Raw genomic sequence first — 23450 nt, forward strand, 5'->3', positions numbered from 1 at the left:
TCAGCCAGTATATTTTGCAGTATTCAATGTGTATAAATAAGTTGTCTCCAACTAAATCACTAACAATAAACACAAAATTGAGATATCTTCTAGTATTGGGTCACCACACCGGCTTTCATAAGCCTTACACTAGTCACAGAAAATTATGTAAGAAATTGATTGAATTTATTTTTTCCTGGCAAAATAAAACCCTCTTATAAGATGTCCTGTTACTATATGTGCAATGTGCTGCCTTGTGTTTTACTTCAGCTGTTTCATGTGAATTAAAATTTTAATAGGTTAGTAATAAAGATTTCCAATTCTGCCATTTCAGAAACTGTTAAGATGAGGGAGCCAATCCTGCACAGGAATAAATAGCGCATAAGATGTTAATCAATGGGAATTATAGTCTTAAGCCCCAGATCTAAAGTTTACCAAAGTCACTAACTAGCAATTAAAACTAACTAATGCTTGTCAGAGTCAACTGAACTTGGATTAAGCCTTGGAAAAAAAGACCCAGCTGGTTCTACAGTGAGTGAAAAATAACTGTACTCCAGGCCAGCATGCTTTGGTGTTCATGAAGAACCTTTAAAAAACAAACTGGCTGTCTCAGTGGGAAGGTCCATCCTTACACAGTAGAGCACAGGAACCAAGGTGCCGTTCTGCAAGTATATTTCTCTCATGCTTTTTCCTTCTTCACCTCCGCTCTATTTTGTTGTATGTAATGTGGAGTTTTTCAGCCCTTGGTTCAGACATGCTTCCTAAGTGGTTTGTTCACGCTGTTGCTCAATGATAGATAGCAGAAGATGGGAGAAGTAATAGATCATAGGGTTGGAGGGTTGGTCCAGAACTTAAAAAACCACAGCAACAGTAGCCTCTCCTCAGCTTTGAGTCTTTTACAACTCTTCTGTAGTCAAGAATTTTCTATTCAGAAGGTAGAGTAAGGATAAAAAACATGCCTATTGCCCACTTGGAAAGAACCTGTTTTTATGACACAAGGCTCTGCAGTGTCGAGTTGAACACCTACTAGATAGATTTACCAAGGAAATTAACTGCAACATTTTACCAATGAAGAAAGTTACCAGAGGAGATCAGGAGTTTCTCTGCTGTGCAAAGACTCTCTGTTAGCAGTTAATGTTATTTTTAGAAGATTTGTTTGCACATCCATAAAGAGTTTTTATTTGGTATAGGAAATACACAGTCTGGAGAAAATCAGACTGGATGGTTACACTGAGTCCTTTTGGCCATAAAACCAATGACTCTGTGGGAATCTACAGTTTGAATACTTTTTTTTTTGCTTGTAATAGTGATTCAAAACTATTTTATAGAAGTGCAGGATTGGCCCCCGCACACACTCATTTCTCTTATGGTTTTCAACTGTTAATATTTATTCATCTTTTGTAGTTTGTATTTTGTTCCTTTAATTTTTCATCCATATCATTGTTTCTCTGTTATATGTTATGTTGAAAACCTACAGCTATTGTATAATATGTAGCTTGTACCTGTTGTAAGTGCTAAAGCATTTTCGTTTCTCAATGTTAAATTATCAAGGTAAATTTGGTGTAAAATTGGTTGTGGAAAAGAAGTGTCCCAGGTATCTGATGATATTAATATCCCCAAATTTTGCTTATACGTGGGTGATTAAATATTCAATAAATAATCCATCATTTACTTCTGTTCGTTTGATTAATTAAAAAAAAAAGAAAGTCAAGAGGCAGCTTTGGACCACCTGTGAAGGTTGCTCAGTATATCAGAGTACTGTCACTCTTAATACACTTTAGGAAATTAATGCATAATATCAGAGGCAAACATAATATCAAATGGATTGTTTAGTCAACATATCTAGGGTCTGTTTTTGCAAAATGCTTGTGAGTTTTGCATATATTTCTGAGATTTTGTTACTATCGAAATATACTGCATACTTTAAAAAAAATAAAACTAATTTATTGGAATTGCTAACAAGCACTTAAGTCAAATATACAGTGTTGTAAAACTGTGTAGGCAAAAAGACCACCTGTCGTCATCTAACACTTTCTGAATGTCAAAGCTTATTAACTTCCTGTTATACTTTTTTAAACAATTGATTGCTTTGGAAATCTCTGCCTCTAACATTGCCTAAAGAAAATTGGCAAGTGACTGTCAGAAAACACTTTTTTTCCAAAGCTGTTCTATGAACTCTGTCAGTGTAACCAGCTATAGGAAACTATGCAGTTGGGGAAAGAAAAAATGGGGCTCAGAATTTAGATGAAAACCATTTCCAGGATAGTGGTAGTCTCTTGCAGATGTTAGTCATGGAGCTATCATATATTTGTTGACTCTTGAATTATCTCATGTAGACAGACAGAACTTGATTTTTATTTAGTTTTCTGACACCAGGCGTGTCAGTGCTGCAGTTTTCTCATTTGTGAAGTGGGATATATAAGAAAGTTTTGTAAGAACACAGACTTCATGTGCTGCCCATGAGGTGCAACTACTGTTTCTAAAGCACTTGGAATCTAAGTGAATAGCCTTGCTGGAAAAGACAGAAGTTCTTAAATACCTTTTTTAATAAGCAGGGCAGTAACATTTGTCTCAGTTAATTTATCTCAAACACTTGCCAGAGTAAGATGTCACACATAATCCTGCTAGCTATTGGCCTGTTAAGGAAAGAGGTTCTTCTGACTGATTAAATGAGAATGAAGCCCACATCTGCAGTTGACCCAGAGCAGTTGCAGGCATTATCTTTGCTTAGTTTTCTCCGTAGTTCACTATTTAATAAGTGGGAAAAAAATGGCACAACAGACCTTGCTCTGAGTAAGGCAGTAGTGGTATAGAGCTGACAAAGAATATGTCTTACAGTAGTCAGACTTTGAGGCCACATGTGAAGGATTGTCCTATTAGTGTTTAAAGAGCAGCAGTACCAGGAAATGTTTTATCTCCAGCAATGTAGTGGGCTGTGCCCTACAGTTAGCCACCCTCATCAGAATGGACGTAGACTATTAGTGTTTCTGGAAATGCACATAAAAGCTTTAACATTATGTTAAACAGCTGTGATAGAGTAAAGACTTACCGGTATAGAAACATTTATCATCTCTGTAATGGGAACAGCCCCTTTAAAGCCAAGTATAGTGGGCACTTGTTATTTCTGTTCAGGGCCAGTGATGTAAAGGATTCATATGATCACTTGCTGCTGAGTAGATGAGAGAACACTCTGGGTCAGTCTTTACAGGAAAGATGTTGAGGTTCTTTATTTGGGTTTGGAACACTGCTTTAGGTCTGGGTGATAACTTGAAAAGGCGATCAGAAACAGTGCATTTCTGTCCAGTTACTGAAAACAGGGAAGGTTTGTATTATTACCAAATGTTTCTTTTCATTTGAAATGACAAATTATTTTAATATTCTGCTTTGCTAGAGGCAAACTGCTACTTTCAGCCTACCTTAAAAGTAAGAAATATTTGATGAATGAAAACTATGGTTTCCACAAGGGAAGTTAGTATCTCTGCATCCCAGTGGTACCATGGTAGCTAAACAAAGGTGCACGGCTTGACTGACCTGCTGTGCCCTAAGTGCTCTCTGAGTTTCTCACTGCAAATAATCTTTGCAGTCAATGCATTGCTGCTTCGGAAGTGCATCTTTATGTGGGAAGCCACATACGATTTGATTCGTTCACATGCCAGTAGATGCCACGGTTAGTTCACAGAAGTACCTCTGTTCTCAGCTGTTCTGAAGCAGGAACGGGCTTGCTTTCTGCCTGGCAAGATGAAACTACTCCCCTGGTGCACAAGACAGATGGCTATGTACACAGGGAGAGACAAAAGAGGCACGGGGGAGGCTTCCCGGGGTGCTATTGAGAGCGTTTAGCCTGCTGGACCCAGTGTGCTATCTCTGGGAGTCCTCTCTATGCAATCAGGACTGCAATCAGCAGCTGCACTTACCCAGAGCAATCAGGGTGTCAGTAGAAAACGAGCATTAGGCCTCACAAGCAGAAGCCACAGTCATGATAGAGCAGCAGCCCCCACTGCTTCCATACTGTCTTCCACAGAGGCAAGAAAAAATACAAACCTCCTTGATTAACTTCCCAGGACAACAGTTCAATCAGTGGTGCTGGGAGGAAGAAAAAGAGCTGGTTTTAATATGCAAAGAATAACAGGAGAGGAAAATAAATATTAGCTGTGGGGACAAGGTTTCCAAGGTAAAGTCCCCTTGAGAGGTGGTAGAATTAGCTCTCCAGTTTGACCTTTATGTAACTTTTTACGATTTCTGTGATAGCATAAATACCATCAAATTCTAAACGCATAGATGAGAAAGCAGACCGACTGGTATCTTGATCTATACCTTGAAACGAGAAATATCTTAATACATTCTCAGATAACTGTCTGAGGGGACAGGTTTCCCTCTTTTCACCCAGCCCCCAACATTTATCATTGTGATTTATTTTATACCTGACTCTTGAAGCTTGAAGTCAGTCATTTTTACTGTAAAGAAGGAATATATATATAATGTTTCTAAACACAACAAGAAAAAAGAGAGAAATCTGTCCTTTGGGGGACTTACCTTCCTGCAGTATTCAAGTAAACCAAAGCTCTAGTTCTACCACTACATTTTTTGTTAAATTTATGTACTGTACAGAAAAGCAATTTTCAGTGTGACTAAAGGAAGCAGTCTAGGAATGTAAATGCTTAAATAACTTCTTTGGTTTCTGGGAAATTACTGTTAGTTAGTAAGGATGCTTACTCAAAATACAGCAGAAAAATGAAGAGAAAAAAGATTGTGAAGCACATGTTTAGGAATCAAATACAAAATGAATTCACACCACCATTAGTATTTTTGCTGTGCTACTCTCACATGCAGTCTTTGAATCATCATTTAAATTACAATTAATAGGAAAGTAGTTCTGGATATTAAAATAAAGATTAAGATTTAAAATTATTACGGTGGATTATGATAATCTGAATGATAACGAAAGTAACAACAAGAAGGTTTTGAGGGAATTTAATTTCTAATACAGTATTAACTACACAAATACTTGTTATTTTAACCGTGGAAATTAATGACACACTAATAACAACAAAAGTGTATAAAATTTTTTGTTCTAGTAACATTTAAATAGCTCATTGTAAGAATCCATAGTGAGTTGCTCTTTTAAGACTTTGCTTGAGTTGCAAAACTTGAAAAACTAGGGCAAAAGAAGAAGAAACAAACATCAGTAAAAAATGGCCCAGTGTTCATTTCACATATCAGCTGCCTATCTTTTCACACCTGCTAGCATAGGAAACAAGAACTTGGATCATAGGACGGAGACTACAGAAGTTCTTACATTTTTAGTATAGTTAGTAAATAATTTTTCCAGTCCAGTTCTGTGTTATGAGTTGTGATGTGAGAAGAAACTACCCTGAATGTGGAAGGATGTCTGTCTAGCTTTCTTACTGAATCTGTAGAGGTTCCTAGCTAAAAGTTGTCTCTAATGTTGAATTTAATGGAGACAATTGGAAAAATTAATCGGTTTAAAAGACAGCAAAGCTTTCACCAGCAACAATGGTTCTGAGAAAATGATCAGGCTAATCGATGTTACCCTACAAGGGATTCAAGTTCCCTCTGACACCCCTCCGCTGTTTATCCATGTTGCAAGTAGGGACCACAGCCTCCGTAGAAATGCTGCTAACTTCTACAGGCGTAAGTGTGAAAATGAGGGCACTGGTGTCCATTGGGTCTGATGACAAAAATAATAGAATAAGCACCTTTTTCCATTTGACTTTGCCAACCCCTGAACTGATTTCCCAAAGGCCCCTAAAGCAGGGAATGCGGACAGATCCCTGGTAACCTTACGGAAAAAATGATTGGCACGTCCATTCAGGTGTGATTGCTTGTGTAGGATGAGAGCTATGCAATTTGAAGAATCTGTGTTCTTTAGCTAAAAAAAACCCCAAGTTCATCTGAATAGCTGACATATGCATTTGAGATCGGTGTTTTCTTTGTTTTATTTTGTTCTAGCACCACTGTAGCAGAAAATGGATTGGATAGTGAAGTAAACTGGGAGCTATAAAAATAACTGGAGCTAGTATAGCACTTACCATCCTTCCAGTTTCGTAGTACGGTATGATGGCTTGTGTACACAACAGGGAAATAAGTGAGTTAGAGATAGAGAGTCCCACTAATGCTTCCTTTTGCATTAGCACAGCTGTGCTTAATGCTGTTTTTTCTGTACCTGTTATTGGGAGTCGGGGGGGGGGGGGGGGGGGGAATCATTACAAGCATCTGTAAAGCTAACTGTTAATTGAAATCTAAGTTTAATTTAAGAAGAAAAAGAAAAACTCAAAGCAGACCTAGGAAATAGATAAAATTTCATGGGATGTACCTAAGTAATGTCCAGTTCTAGGCAAATATATGATACCTGTAAGGCAATCTAAAGCATAGTTAAAAATTTTCATGAATGTCAACCACTGGGTCCAGGCTTGTGTCTTCTGAGCTGGTTTTTTTTGAGGTGGACTGTAACACAGTGATTGTTGAGGCTAGTCTGTGCCTTGGCTCTCTCAGATTTGCTTATACTAAAAGGCTCCTGTCCAATGAATTGTGTGAACTTAATTATTTAGTGTATTATGAAGTGAGAAAAATACAAATTTTCTAGACCACTGCAGTTCTGAAGTAATTTAAATCCTATTTTTAAATCTCAATTAAAATCAATAATACTTAAGGATCCAGGGCATTTATTGTTACTCATTATAATCACTGTGGTAGACAAAGACTGCCATGAGAAGTTTAAATGCTGAGCCTTACTTTATTTGTTATCTAGGTCTGAACCTGTGTTTTCAGCTCAAAATTCATGAATCTCTAGTCCTCAAGTCAACAAAAAAAGTGTGTATGGGGGAAATGGTGATATCCCAGACATTTTATCCAATACCAAGTCTCTGATGCTAGCATATGTATATACACATGCAATTTTAATCGTAATTCTTCAAAAGAACATTTAAAAGTTCATAAGTCTGGGGCTCCACCATGTGTGACTGATTTCCAAATAATATTTATTTTAGTGATGCATTTTAATATCTTAATCTCCAGTTGCCCCATGACTTGTAGAAGTCCTAACAAAATATAGTCAGTTCACTCAAGTATGAAGAAAGAGCCCCAGTCTCAGCAGATACTCAGAGTAGAAACTCAGTAAAAGTACTCTGACTTTCTATTCCTTACTAACCAAAAAGACACTGTCTACAGAACTGTCAGAAAATGTTTCTAGATACCACAACTAGTACCAAATGGAAGTAAAAAATTAAAAGTCATCAGAGTTGTTTAAAGGATTTCGAAAGAACATGTTTTTAACTTGACCTGAGGACCGTAAGAACTCCTGGTCTGTGGTAGAAATCTATGACAACCAGTTCTCTCTACCAGGAGAAGAATTAAATGGTGTCTGTGGACTAGTGCAGGGTAACAACTAATTTTATTTCTGGCCCTTTGGCCTTATAATGAGCAACTTGTAAATGTCTTTGATATAGGCAAGATGGTTTATTTGAAAGAATATCTATTCTAGCCTACTGCAGAATTTATCTATTCAAATAATGCACAGAGTAACATGAGCGTTATTCCACAGTAAGAAAATCAGACCTGTCAGGACAACACAAGCCACATTTTTTCCAGATATAGAGCACAGGCATCATAAAGTGCCTGCATAAACAGTGGAGTGGAAGAGAGCTTTTCCCCAATCCTAAAACCATCATTTACCAGTTCAAACTGAGTAGTCATTACAGTCATTACAGTGCTCTGGTAACTTAGTACATCTGCCCTTTGGACAGTCTGCTGTGTGAAGCAAAAAGATTCCCCTCATTTGTTGTCTAAGCATTTCTGTTTGCATTAAGGCATCTTGCCTATTCATTGCATAGTCAAAAAAAAAAAAAATGGGGTTTGATTGCAGGGGATTTTCCAAGCTCTTTTTCAATATAACTTCAGTACATGGTGTTCAGAAAGGAAAGAAAAAAGACTGAGCATAAGCTTCAAATGGTTGCCATTTTGTTAAACACTGATGTTTTTCTCTGCTTTTCCAAAAAGTACTGTAGAGTAACCACCATATGGAGTTTTGCAAGTATTTTGAGCAATGCTTCTTTTAAAGTATTTAAGTCATGGTAAATAGTCCTGTCTGTATTCTTATCCTCTGAGCTCACCAAACCTTTGAGTGTGTATCTAATTTATCTTCAAAACCAAATAACACAATACTCAAGTTCACAGTCCCATCTTGCAAAAAATGATTTTTTTCTCTATTCACCTATACAAATCTCTCAGAAGAAGGAAGAATTAGTCCTTTTCACAAGCTGCCCAGTGTGTTTGATGATCCAACCCATCTTCATCATCTCTCTCAACAGAGACATTAAACTTTGAAGTACTGGATGTGGGGGATGTATATTTGCTTTTCAAACAAAAGACTGAGATCTCTTTGACATATGGATATGAGGAACAACAATCAGACTCTGAATTCAGAAAGTAATGCTAGTAACAGAAGCTGTGCTTAAAACAGATTTCAGATATGACAAAAGCTAAAATATAACAGAGCGCACTTGCTACTTTAACAAATGAGTGACAAGAATAACACTTCATTTGTTCAAGTTTTATTTATTTCTTCTGAAATAAAAAAGTGAGTTTGTTAATGTACTCTGTGGCACAAAATTCTGTGCTCTGTGTGGTAAAGTAAGGGCTTGGGCTAAGGAGATGTCAGATAGCTTTATTTATCTTATGTGGACTGAATGAGCTAAATAATTTTGAAATCCCAAGAAATCTGAAATACTGAAATACTGACAAGCATGAAATTTCCCCACAGTGCATGTTCCCATGCTTATCAATCTATTAATTCTCAGAACAGAATCCCAGCAAAACGACTGAACATGTGAATTCACCAACCTACACAAATGTAAATATTTTATTAACAGTGCAACAGAGAATTTAAAGCTATTCTAAAACTACATTCTTCAATCTAAAATCTGCAATGCAGGGGAAAAAACCAAACACACAAACAAACCCCTGAAGCATGTGGTTAAGTCCATCTTTACTCAAGAAGGATCTGAAGTACCTATTTCAATTTAGGCAGAGTATTAACCTGAGGGAAGTCAATATAACTGTTCATATCAGAAACTGAAAAATGTGAACAAGAAGCCTCAGTCTGTCTAATAACTATAAGCAATGTAAGTCATCTACACTGCAGTCATTATTTTAGTATGTGTAATTTAAAAATATATCATGCTTGCCCAGCTGATGCTAGAACAGCTGTACCATAAAGCCAGCAGTTCTCAAAGAAATTTGTACTCTCAGGGTAACTGTAGGTTTGACAGATAAAATGTTGAAGCTGAGATATTAAAAATAAGCCTTTTAGTAACAGTCAAAAAAGCCCTTTGAGATCGCATGAGCATGCTTGAGAGTGGCTGCCTTACAGAAGTAACTTCCTTACAAGCTCATATTTGAAACTTCTGAGTTGTTCTTAATATGCAGCTTTCTTTGGGCCTTTTTTGGGGGTGTATTTAAAATTTTAGAACAGGAACAATTCAGAACATAACATCTCAACAACTAAGCTTTTGTGGTGTTAAATAATTAAATGACTGAGAAAAGAAAAAATAAGAACTGATGGAACCTGTCTTCCTTAGATTACATTTCTCAAGTGTTGTAGCATCTGAACTGTATCACAACATCATATTACATGAATCCACAGCACATTGTCTCAACATAGAAACTATCTTTGTGAGGATTATTAAGTTCCATATGGACCTCTTCTATCTTTCTGAGTATATTACCCTCCAAAAATCTGCTGTTGAGACAAGTTGTTGGTACAACTCCTTTACTTTGCTTTTCTTCTAGAATAGAACAACCCCTCAAAGCACAGTAAGAGCAATAAAGCTAGCAACTTTTACAAGCACATTCTTCTTTTCAAAGCACTTAGGATAAACTTTTCATATGCATACATGTGTGCAGAAATAAATTTCCTATGTAAACTCCAGCAGCTAAAAGTCATGTAAATGTGTGTGACCTAAATATCCCACCAGAGTTCTTTCTACTGTGGTTGATGGAGTCTGAGTATTTTCAAGAGCAGAACTCAGCATTCTACATTCAGCACCTTTCCATTTGTATGAATGCAACACAAACATATCAGGAATCCAGAGATTTTGGCTCTGCTTTTGTTCTAATTTCTCAGTTTTGTAATTCTAGATCCTGTAGCTAAAATATTATCCTGTTGGTATCCTTTCTGTATTTTATAGAAATAATTGCTGAAAATTGTTTGTGACCTCTTCAAAAGCATCTGAGGCTGCAAAAGAAGTTCCTCCATGTGAAAAAAAATCTAAATTTTTGCATGATCTGAATGAATTGTTGGCAGTATGATCAGATTTCTAATCATTGCTTTTCTTTTTCAGGAAAGCATAGATTTGGGTGAGATCATGTTTTCCCTTTGTTATTTGCCTACTGCTGGGAGAATGACATTAACAGTCATCAAATGTAGGAATCTCAAAGCAATGGATATAACTGGCGCATCAGGTGAATCTACTTATTTTTAAATAACAGGGCAGAGTCTACTCAGGAAGGGGACAAATAGGAACTCAGGGTTTATTTCTGTGTTTAATATGGTTGTGAAATGGAAGTAGCAGGAGAATGGGTATAGGCCCTGTTCAGATCCACTGGCTACCTTTGGTCTGGCAGACGGTATGACTGTTTAGAAGGCCCATACCTTTCCTTTGCATTGACAGTATATTGAAAGCAGTGTTTGCCAGAGTCACTGAAATCTTTGTAATATATTTTTTTCTTAGCAATGACATTCCTACAAAAAATATTGCTTTTGTGTTACACATTTGAATGACTTTGAGTCCAAATACACACAATTGATTATCTGTTACTCAGATCCATATGTCAAAGTGTCACTGATGTGTGAGGGCCGAAGACTGAAAAAGCGGAAAACGACCACAAAAAAGAACACGCTCAATCCCATTTATAACGAGGCCATCATCTTTGATATCCCTCCAGAGAATGTGGACCAGGTCAGCCTCTCCATTGCAGTCATGGATTACGATCGGTAAGCACAGTTTGCTTTCTGACCTTTAAACTTCAGGGAGAAGTTAACGTGATCGTTGCAAGCAACTGCTTTCTACCTCCTTGAACTTTCAAGTAGGTTCAGTGTCACAAAAGATAAAGCCCTGGGGTCTTTTCCTGAAGAAGTTTAAAGCTTCCACACCTTTTACAGCTCAGACCATTTAATCTGTGTCACCAGTAACTGTGATGAGGAAGAAACATGGCTCAATCTTCTTAGGGGTTACTAGTCTTGGTATATATTTCTGTCCCCATCTGGTTGCTGGACTATGTAAAAGCTTTATAAATCAGGTATGTCTCCCAGTTTAAAAAAGGCCCTCACACCTCTGGTTTCTATTTAAATGGCAGTTATTTCAAAGCAAAGAAAATCTGGATGACTAAAAAAGAATTAGATGCTAATTACCTCATTGAATTAAGTCATAATTAATTCTTCGGTTGACTCAATAAAGAAGCTTTGTAACCTTTGGGTTCAGCCCTCGCTGATAACGTATCTAAGCCTCAGTTATCTATGTCCTCACCAAGAACTGACAGGAAGAGACTCCTACTTGGAGTGGCTCAAGGACTGCAGGTTAAACCGAACAGTGACTGAAGAATCATGCCTGAGCCAAGTTTGATTCATTTAAGTGCTATTAATAATAAGCTCTTGAGACTGCAGGGCAAATAAGTCAAATTTAGTAACACAAAAATTCAGATTGTTTTTCTTTGCCATCAGATTTCTGATTGTCCTCCAACTTCTGCCAGGAAGACTTTCTCAGTCAGATGTGAAAGGGACACTATGGTGCCATTAAGGTTGCACACTTTCAGTCCTTTTCAGCTGCTCCTTTCGAAGTGTTTGCTAAGAGGAAGTTAGGAAACATTATTCTAAGGCACATATAAGGAGTTCTGGAGTCCCTCAGAAAGTCTATGGCATTGCCTGCAGTATGAACTATTAAGGTATAGCCTATTACAGCTATGGATCTTTTCTTTCACAATTTTGGCTGAAGTTCCAATGACCACAACAATTAAAGCTGGGAAATACAGTATGAAATGATGTCTGAAGGATTTGCAGCAGGAAATGTATGCCCTTCCATTTTCCTTCACCTTCTTCTCCCACAAAATTGAAGCATTCCTTCTAGATCATTTGGTATATTATGGTCCTTTTCTGTCCTTGTGTCTTTTGGACTGTAACCTTTTAATGGTGAGGGTTAAGTCTTCATTACTAATTTTATAGCTGCTAGAAGCATTCTGGTAGTGGCTGGAGGTTTTTGATGCTAGCATTACAGAACTTAATATTACTATATTACCACTAAAACTAATATCTGTAAAAAATAATGTGAAAACTTTGGGCATGTATTCTGTGCTGCACTAAACCAGTAAACAGAATTATAAATCAAATGTTATTAAAACTATTTTTTTTAAAAAAATTTCTGCCTCTCTGCAATTCTTAGAGTAGGGCACAATGAGGTCATTGGGGTATGTCGGACAGGAATTGACGCTGAAGGGCTTGGAAGAGATCATTGGAATGAAATGCTGGCTTACCCCCGTAAACCAATAACTCACTGGCATCCACTAGTAGAGGTAAGAAGTAGCAAAATTTCCTCCTTCTCAGTATATTGAATGTTTTTGTCTTCCTCAGACTTTATGTGGTTCTGAGAATCATGAAAATCAGTGCAGCATCTGTGGAACAGCTAAAAGATCCTTAGCACAACCTAAATCTAGTTGCAAGGGTTTATTGATTACTTAAATGTGCCATTTCAAAAGTTCCCATGATGCGCTGGTGGATATTGTAAGATTAAATTAAGACATTCAAAATTCTCAGAGATGATGATAAAGGAGCTTACATCCACTTAAAAGAGATCATTTGCAAGTAATTCAAAAGCAATCATTTCCTATTCAAAAATCTTTAGCTTGAACAGTTATGTTGCTAAAACATTAATCTGAAACTGGCCTGCTAATTAGGCTAAATTGAGGCATCATACCAGCAGCTACCTACAGAGTTACTCAAACAGACACTTATTGGAAGCTTATGCAAATGCACAGGTGATTATACCTACAAGTCCCTGGGCTTCCCTCTTCAAGATGCTGCAGCCACCTCACTGGTTTTCTGTATGTAAAATGCTCACAGCTTTGGGCTCAGAAAAATTCATATTGAAGCCTCAAGAAGCCACAGGCCCTGTTTTGGGACACAGAGGACACACTGTTCAGACCTTCCCAAAAGCAGACTCTGTAGAATAATGAGTTGCTCTCTGAGGCGTCACACACCACTTGGTTTCCCCACTGTGCAGGACATGGCTGCACAGCGTGTCCGGTGACAAGTAGGAAAAGCCCAACAGCAAGGCCTCAGGAGAACACCTGCTAGAAGAGTGTGAGGGCAGAGCAACAGAGTCAGTGCAGTAGAGAAGCCTCTTTTCAGGGGTTCGTGGCTCTCCCTGGATCATGTAAGTTTGGAGACAGAGGTACCACCCCTGCTTGGTGAAATGAACCCACTCCTGTGAAATGAGTCAGAGGCATTTTTAGGAGATCACTTGAGGAATTTTCTTTCCATTATTAGTTCTGCTAGAGACTTTGATCCGGAAAGGGTCTAGGTGCGATTTGGGTTCTTTGAGGGAGTCTCTCATCCTCTGAAATAAGTGTGATGCACAGCCACATGTGATCACATTTGTAAAACTAACACTTTTCTTGCAGTTACCTGGCCGAGCAACCAGTTTTGATAGCCAGGGATCTTGTTCATCACCAAAACCACCGCTTACGCCCTAGGGAACAGGAATGGATTCACCGTGTTCAGTGTCCAAAGCTCCCTTGTAGCTCATATCTACGTAAACAGAAGGTTCGGCTTCCGCAGATGAACTGTATCCATATTTTTTTATTCAAATACATTTTTCCTATTCTAAGTCTTATATTACAGTTTATAATCATTTCTTAATGTATGAATGAAGTTGACTTGAGCCACATATAACCCTTCCTCATACAAATTCATTCACTTGTTTTCTCACTGGCATATATCCAGTGTCATATCCAAGTAGTATTTTGATATGACCTCTATCTTTGCATAGACAAAGAAAAAAAAAATCCCCAATAAATCCCTTAAGCAATTCAAACCACTGCAGCTTGTAATGCCTAATTCTTTTGCAGGAGAGCAAATAGTCATACATAGCTCATGCAGTGAGTTTCTTCTAAATTGCACTAAATCCTCTATGACTTCTCAAGAAAACACTTCAAGCTGAATGTTGCATGAAAAAACAACTGTTGTCATGCTTTGGGCGTTTGGAAAATCGGTTCATTCCTTGGGCAGGGAGGAAGGGTTGATCAAAAGCCCACTGAAGCCGATGAGAAGGACCCTACTGGCTTCACTGGGTTTTAGTTCAGCCTTTATGAAACAGGTCTCACAACTGGATCTATGCAGTTATAATCTTCCAGCAATCGAGATGCCGGCTGCCCCTACAGGAACTCTTTATCCTGTCCGGGAAAACAACCAGACACGTGCAGCCAGGCAGGTGGCTGTACCTCAGCAGCTGGTTTGCTTCAACGATCCACCGGCTGATGAAGAGCTAGCTCAGATGTCTCTGCATGGCACTGGACAGCGCATGTACAGGTATTGTTGTGGAAAGCTAATGTTGCTGCAGTGAGTTGTGTAGAAGTGGATGTAGCTCCACAGAGGTGTAGCTGTCTCCTGATGAGGTGCATCCAGCCCCTTCAAAGCAGCTCATTTGCTGCTGGCATCATGCAGTCTTTACTTGGTCTTCACACAGGTCAAACTGTAGATGAGAGAATGCTCTGAAGTAAAGGAACTGATTTAATATGTTTAAGCTGTTCAAAAAAAATGAAAAAAACCTGCAGTTATGCACAACATTTTTCTGATTCTTGATTTAACATGACAATATTAGGTTTCTTTGAAGATATTTTGAGTAAGTGCATAACTCACATCAAATAGTTCCTGGTCCCTGACTGGGTATCTCTAGGATTACATGCTAAATATGATTTTGAGATATGTTTTCTGTCAATATATGGAGAGAGAAATTGAAATGTAAGAATTTTATAAACTAGTAAACTCATGTATTAGAATACACAGTGACAGCAAATGCAAAAATTATTGGCTGAAGTGAGCTGCTTTAAAAACAAAAGAGAACTACATATTATTTTGTGCGTTTAGCTCTTTTTAACGCTGCAGTTGACCTCAGTCCATTATTTTTTTTTTCTGTTTTTCTTTTTTCTTTCTGCGAAGAACGTGTCAAAGACTGCATGACTGGGACTGAGATTAAGTTGAACTGCAACTAGGAAAAAGTTGAGGTGGTGGCTCTTTTTGTATGTTTGTAATGTATAAAGAAAACTAAGAAGATAATGTTTTCCAAAATAGTGTTTTTACAGAAGTAAAGTGTCATACATGAGAAAAACGCTAATGGAAGTTTGATTTATGATAATGGAAGCATTTCTGAGAATTAATCTGTTTATGAAATGAAAAGGCAGTTTACACAGACTTCTGAAGAACCATTTTGGCTTGATTACTTTGGCCGGGTAGATACAGAATATGTTTATGAAGATCCAGTCCCTCCATTCCATTAACTAATCTCTAAGACAGTCAAATATGCCTTGATGTGTCTTAACTGCTCCAGTAAAGTTAGGGAGGCTGGTCTTCACATTACAGTGTTTCTAAGGCAAAAAAAGGAGGCAGGTTTCCTACCTTGCTTTCTGTGCCTACAAACACAGCAAGCAAGCAAGCAAATAAATACATCTTTCAGACATTCTTTACAAACTAAAAAGAAAAAAAAAAAAAAAAAGGCTCCAGCCCAACGTTTTGAATGTCTGTTCCAGGTTGCTATTCATGGCTTCTGGTCAGAAATAGTTTTTCACAGAGAGGGTTAGTAACGCTGAACACTGATCCTCCCTGCTCAAGATTGTATTTTCATAACCATAAATACAGAGCAGCCTTGCAGAATTTCATTTCTTTGCTCTGGGTGAGTAATTTTTTAAATAGGAGAACAAGCTCTCCTCTGTGGGTGTTTTTTCCTCCCATCATTGTTGTCATCATGAGATTCTGTGGCCTAGATAATTTTCATCATGATTTTGCAAGGTTGATATAGAAACAGAGATATATGTATGTGGAAATGGAAAAATATTTTGTGTATACATTTATCTTAATATAAATTATATCAGCAGTGGCCTTTGTGGCCTAGAAAATACTTTTTGTAATGTGGTACTGTAACAGTTAACTAAATATTCTTTGCACTTTTTTGCACCTAATATCCAAAAAGCTAACAATTTCACAATCAAATGTAGCATAAGTGTTCAGCAATGAGCAACACCTTTTTAACTATTTCATTGTTCTCTATGAGTATCCTGTATGTTTCATTATAAGTAGTAAGGTATTTTGAGATTCATTTTCTTGAATTTAAATTGTTGTCAAACACCAAAGGAATAATAGCTCAGTTTGTGCCCTCTTGTTGTGTTATTTTTGGTATTGTTAATAACAATAGTGATTTACTTCTGTATCTAAACTTGATTTATGGGTGCTCTGCATCTAGGAAAAAACAGGTTGCAAAATTATAAGGACATCGAACTTCCAAAATGATCTGCTAATTAATTATTTGTAGTCCTGTATCAGTGATTAATAGAATTAAAGCAAAAACTTCTATTTTTAACTTTTTTTCCCCACTGCTTTCTTAGCTATCTCACAAGGCAGGGTATAGATTTAGTATGACCAACCCATTGGCTTACAGAGCCTGGTTCATAAGTTACTCTCTGAGTGTATTCACAGAAGCACCAAGTAAAAACTTAGCACAGTGAATATATTGCTTTTTGTATCTCTTTATTAAGATATTGAAAATATTGTCATTTGGAGAAGTTGTAAGCTCCCTGCTTCCTTCCTGATTTTTTTTTTTTTTTTTTTTTTTTTTTTGCTTACTCACATTTCTGCCATATCACAAAAATTAGCCTAATTTGAGCAAAATCAAATCTGGCAAATGCTTGGCGTAAAATACATTATAGAAATTTTATAACAGTTTGAAAAACTCACATTCCTAAAAGCCTGATTTATTTTTATTGAAATAATTTACTGGAAACAGTAACAGTACTTAAAAAGAATTGCATTTTGCACTGCAGAGCTTTTTTATACTTTCACACTGCAGACAGTAGCGTAGGTGAGCACATGCTCAGTAGGATGTAAGTCATGTATTGCCCTCCGTGATCTCAACTTTAGAGCACTGTATTGTATACATCTGCCGGTATGGCCCTTCCTCTCACTCTCCCAGCACACAACCATCTTTTTCCCCACCACCTTTTGTCTATATTGGGCTTCTGCTCAAGCAGTAGAGACCTGACCCTTACTTTTCTCTGCAGCACCGAAAGCTGCCTCCTGGCCTTACAAAAATAGTAACATGAAACTTGTGGGGTCTTTACCAAAAGGTGTAGCTACATCGCTCATTTTCATTCTATGAAGAGTTGTCAGGGAAGTAACTTCCCATCTCCACAGTCCCTTATGATAATCAGACATTCAGAAATCAGTAGTCCTGTCCTGGGTTTTTTGGCTTCTAGCAAGCACTGAAAGAGCAATATACATATCTCAGGGATACGTATATTGGTCAGGGACAGAGAAAGTGGCAAGAACCAATAAGATAAGACAAAACTTTGTCTATCAGGACAAAAGTTCCCATCCAGATTTTCTTCTTTAATATATTGAATTGTTTTGACTTCTTATGTTTAAGTAATAAAACCGTACATTTTTCTTAATGAATCACAACTCCATTCAATATTTTTGAAGAAAATGTTGAGCAGACATGGAATGTCTTCACTGGGTTGATTTTATTCCAAGGGAAAAAGCAAATACTTCCTAATTTCTTTCTATGGATGCATTTTTGGAGCAATACTAAGAAAACTTTAAGTTCCAAAAAAAGGCTTTTCTTGTCCCATTGTCCTGTTTCTCAGTTTTTTAACTGGCATCAATGTAATCCTTTTGAAAGTTTTAACATGATGATGCAAAACAAATACATGGTAGTCTAGTTCCAAGATTATTTTGCTCTGTCTTTTTAATCAGTTAATTGCTTGTATCTTACAAACTTTTAATGTACTAACTTTTTATTACACTCCATTAATTTAACAAGCTTTATACATCTGAAATCAAATTTGGCTATATTTTTTAAGTGTGTAAACATTCAAAAGAAAGGTGAGTGACAATTGTAGAACTCTTATAGAATTCTTCTCTTACTAAAAATGTCATATTTTTCAGAGACCCATAAATGTGCCTGCAAAATTTGAAAACCACCTTGTTAGAGCATGCAAAAGCCTAGATTCGCACATACAAGTATTTGCACTTGCAAAATGTATAACCATTATTAATTAGCACTTCTATTACAACAGAACTCCTGTGCCTAATCAGAAATATGTTTTGGTTTGTGATAAATACTGGACAAATCTGTACTGCGTGACAGCTCTTTGACCTGAAAAGTTCATATGGCTTTATTTCTACAAATGATTATGCTTGAAAATTCTGTCGTTTTTTTAGTATGACTTATATGTTAATTAGACAGTGAGACAAAACCCATATAATATCTGTTAGACCATCCAAAATATGGATGTATAGTATATATGATAGGACTATTAGTGCATGTTTTGGTGGAAAACTTTCTCTCTCATTCACACTACAGCTGAGTGCCAGTTTAATCCTTTGCTCAGGATTCACTTTCACTTAGCTTCTGAGGCTTTTCAGTCTAAACTGAGCTCTCTGGTGTCAGGAAATCATGGCGCAGAGCTGAGAAAGACAAAGGAAAATGTGACAGTAGTCACAGAGCTACTCAAGGCAACTGCAAACAGTTTGAAATGAAAAACCTCCTTTCAAAATTGATAATCATTACAAAATTGATATCACTTGTCCTTTCTATACTGTAAAGCGGGAAGAGAGACATTCTTGAAGAAGAGTCAGCATTAGGCATAGGAGTTAATTGAGGTGCTGGTCTCAATCATTTGACATTTCCAAGGCAAATAATACCTTAGCTTCAAAAAGTATCTTTCGTTTACTCATCCAAATGAATAAATATCTCCTGCACAATTCCCCTTTTCCTTAGCCCCAGCTGGAAACTGGCAGTTTTTTAACAGCATGCAAGAAACCAAGAGCTGAAACTCAGAGAAAGTGAAGCTGCAGGTGGGATTTAAATAGCACAGCGGAATCTGGCCAGGAAAATGGAACTAACACCTTCAATCTTGTGCTGTGTGCTAGGGGATGCTTGATGATAACAAGTGCTCAGGGCTGTGATTTTATGTTTTATCTGATAGTACCTCTAGAATTTTGCTGTTGCTGGGAAACCTCGTCTTTAGTGGCTTAGAGAGGAGAAAGCCTCTGGTATTGCTATGTAAAAATTTTCCACCTGAATATAGACTGTAACTCTTATGTTACATGGGACTTAGTCCTCTGGAAGGGGATGTTGAATTTGCAGGACAGGAAAAATCAAGGCTTTGCACTGTACCGTCATGAAGTACCACTCGCTTTGTAGATACTAAGGACAAGCATTGGTGCCTTACTGAGCCAAGGGAGGTCATTTAGGACAGTACTCTATTGCTAAGCCTGTGTTGGTGAACCATGTTAGCACAGTTGAAGACCCTCGGTACCAACATTGTCAAAATGTAACTAATACATATAAATACAGGTTATATAGGTTATCAGAGTACCAAAGCTCTTTCCGGTGGGAAAGACCTACCAACTCCCTGATACATAAGACAATGTGCTCTGAAAGTTGGATCTGCAGGAAGTCACATAGCTGCTGTGATGAAAGTGGAGCTGCTCTGTAATAATTTATGAATACAAGATGTTGACTTGGCTATTGGTTTCAAATTAGGCGAGTTCCTTAAGTAGGCCTTCTGGGAAAAAAGAACAGTAGGCAGAAAATGTTTGATGAGGGAATGCCTTTTAGAAGAAAATTATATTTACAGAACTTTAATGTCCATCCTGGTGGCCCAGGAGATTCTACCAATGCTACAGCCAGCGTGAAAAATGTATCTCATCTAAAACAGTGAAAACCCAAGCAGGCATAGGAAAAAGAACCCATAGGAAAGATCAAGAGATCTGTTTCAGAACAGACAATATTTATGTCTGATCAGGCTGGGATGCAAGATGTTGCTATAGTTTACAAAGATAATAGTCTGGGTTACTCTCGCATTAATGGATGGGAAAATTTGAGGCTGGACAGTTATACATATAAGACTGTTATTTTCAAATCCATTTATTTGAAATATTTAGGTTTATATTTTAAGCTTAGATATTTAAATAGTATCCTATTTTAAATTAAATGGAGTATTCACAGATTCCCTGAAAGAAAAGTTGCAAATCCATTCAGACTGTCTGGGTTGACACAGCATAACTTAGGAGAATTTTGAGATCCTGCCTCTCCCCTGGATAAGTGAAGTCAGGAAGCTTGACATGAAAAGAGAACTCGAGACAGCCAAAGAAAGGAGGAGGGTACAGCTATTTCGTGACAACTTCAGAGCTCACGGAGAGCTTTACCACACACTTATTACACAGGGCATAGCAAGAGTGCCAGCAACATGTTTTCATGACAGCAGCCTACCCTGTATACAGTTTTCCTCTCCCTCAAAATACAAGCATATAAATGTTTTTGAGAGATTTCTTCTTGGGATCTTATCATACCTTAGAAATTCAAACCCGTGAAGTAAGGCAAGTCTATTTGTACATCTACCCATGAGGAAATTAAAAGGGTGGGGAAATCAAAACCTCAGTAAAAATCAAGAGAGCTCTAGAACATAGCTAAAGTTGCCTTCCTGTATAGAATAATGGTATAGTGTTGAGACCTGTTATCTTGAAACCTCTTCGGGCTGAAAGGAAAGGCTGTGTTTCCTATTATAAAACAGTATTTTTCTGCAGGTACAGAATTCCTTCTTGCCTAGGCCCTAATTAGATTCCTAATATCAGAGATGTTCTAACAAAGGCTTGTTAACATAACAGACAGGCATTTTAGGCACTTAAGATTAACATCGTTAGAAAGGAGTTTGGGTTTTTTTGCGATGGTTTCTAGGTTAACTTCACAGAGGAGCAGTTGTGGGCTGTTAGCTGTTTTTGTGAAGCAGATACATTACAGTCTGCAAAAGGAAAGAAATAAAGGTTAGAGTCGTGTGGGGTTTTTTTCCAATATACTATGAGTCGAGATTGATAATTGCAACAGAAGTGAAGAGGACAACAAGATGTTTAATTTTTTTTGTGGCACCTGAGCCATGAACATGAGAGAAGTGAGAAGGGGAAACACTGAGCATATAAAGAGCTCTTTAGAAAAGAACTGTTAAAAAGTGGAAAGCATAAGAAGAGGGTGAATTTACAGTATTTTCAATAGTCAAAAATGTCTGTGTAGCAAACAAAAAAAAAAAAGGTGATTTTTTTATGTAATTCCCAACTTCATATCTTGTATAGCCATTTGCATGCCTACAAGGGTATCAGCAGCCACGTTACAGAACTTGGGTCTGTTCTTAAAATAAAAAGCAGCCCTCCACCCCACAGAACCCGATCCCACAGGATTTACAATGCAAAGAGCACTGGTAGTTGCTCATGGCACATCCTGCCCCTCCAATCTTTCTCTTGCATCATAAGTGAGGCAAAAAAGGCACATTGCTGGCACATGCTCAGGCACATTCCTCTCCAGATGCTGTAATGGCCTCCTATTTATTCGCACCTGGCATAGGCTGGAAAATCTCCAACAGGTGAAAATCATTTTTATATAATGTCGCCTCTTCACATTTTCAAAGCTTCTGACAATCAGTACTTGAATTGCCAACAGGAAACACCTCTGAAAATGCTGCTGTGATACACAGGTACTGGGGTACTGGTTTTATTTACAAGTTAAGCCTAAACTAAAGTCACACAATGGGGGACGAGTCATTGGGCTGTTGCAGGTGCTAATTCTCTGATGACTCACAAAACTGAAGTCATAATTATGGTGTATTTCTCACTTAATATCCCACAGGTCTTTGTGTATGAATAGGGTCCTGGAACTCATGTTGCAGACAAATCCCCTCTCCTCCTGCTCTATCTGTTCATGGAAGTTCAGCTGAATAATGAATTTTTACTCCTTTGTCCTAAATTGTCACACAGTACTGAGTGTACTGTGATTGTTTCACCCTGGGAGTGGCTGCCTCTAACTGAAAATCAGAGAGATCAATAGAGGATCATTACTTCCCTCACTAGGATTTTCTGAGGCTTAATTGCAAAATAACAGTTATGAGAGAAATGACTGCATAGCTGAACAATACGTAGAATTGCCAGCTGTAATTATTTTTGGCAAATGGGTATGTGTGGATGGGTGTGTCTTTCTTCTTTAAGTAAATTGAGATTTGGCTACCGCAGAAAATGAACGAGGACATTTCATAGACTCACCAAAAAGCACTTTACACTCTTATATTTGTTCCTTTCAGGCTTTATGTACTGTAAGTGTTTAATGATCTTAATTATCCTTATAGCACAAGAACTTGATTCATTTATTTAAACCTTCAACCTTTTCAGTTCTTAGTTCATCAAGGTAACTTTGGGCCAGAGAATCAAACTCACTAAGGAAAAGGTACAGCTTTATCTTAGCCAGCAACTGAATCTGCACAGCTCGACCTTTTCCATATTCCCCTGAAAGGGAGCCTGGCACTGTTGCACTTTAGCTACTTGCTAGTAGCCGACAGACAATTGTAGGTCATAGCCAAGTGTCAGAGAAGCTCTGAGGATTAACCTCTAAAATCCTGGATCCGATTCTGCATGCCCTCCAGAAACAGGGCAGCCTGTGAAGTCAAAGAGCAGCCCTACCTAAAGAGGGCTTGATAATGAGCAATCTGTGCTCAGAAAAGAGAGTTCATTCAAATTGTTCCAAGGCATCTTTTAGATTTTTTTTTGCCTTGTTTTCTGTACTGGTGTTAAAAATGAACTTTTTCTCAAGACAACTTTAATCTCTAGCAGGGCAAAAAGTGGTACTAAAGTACCAATCTACTCACGCACTGAAATGATTTTCACGCAAAAAAAAAAAAAATAAAATTAAATGCCTTTTATAAAAGATATCTGTGGCAGCAAACCAGGAAGATGCTGAAAAAAATACATTTTGCTTTTTCTGTGATTTTTTTTTTTTAATAGAATACTTCGCTTTCCTTTTTTTGAGCTATCTCAAGAAAAATACAAAATGGTAAATGTCTCTAATGTAGCTTTAATATTTATTGAAATAATATAGCACAAAAAAGTGATACAATTCAGCCTTTTCAAATGTAGTTTTAACAATACACATTTTTATATTTTACATTGCTACAATCCTTACCGAAATCTATTCATTACCTTATTGCCAATATACAAGAACTGTAAAATTCTTTCAAAAGGAATTTTCTTTTAGGTCTATATCTGGCTACTTTATATGGCAATTGTTCTTCTGTTAATTAAAATGAAAATATTTTTTTAATGTCATGGCAATAGACCATTAAATATATCCAGCAAAATTACTCTGTAAGTC

At 37.3% G+C, this 23450-nt stretch overlaps 1 protein-coding gene across 1 annotated transcript in view; it reads left to right on the forward strand.

Moving 5' to 3' along the window:
• Nucleotides 1–14069, forward strand: part of SYT10 (synaptotagmin 10) — a 36008-nt gene extending 21939 nt beyond the window's left edge. Inside the window, exons 4-7 of the mRNA XM_056342142.1 lie at nt 10338–10458; nt 10819–10990; nt 12432–12561; nt 13669–14069. Coding sequence (XP_056198117.1) covers nt 10338–10458; nt 10819–10990; nt 12432–12561; nt 13669–13740 — 495 coding nt within the window. The 3' untranslated portion in view covers nt 13741–14069. The remainder of the gene's footprint in view (nt 1–10337; nt 10459–10818; nt 10991–12431; nt 12562–13668) is intronic.
• Nucleotides 14070–23450: the final 9381 nt, after the last annotated feature.

Source organism: Falco biarmicus, chromosome 5 (genome assembly GCF_023638135.1).
Source record: "Falco biarmicus isolate bFalBia1 chromosome 5, bFalBia1.pri, whole genome shotgun sequence".
Lineage (NCBI taxonomy): Eukaryota > Metazoa > Chordata > Aves > Falconiformes > Falconidae > Falco > Falco biarmicus.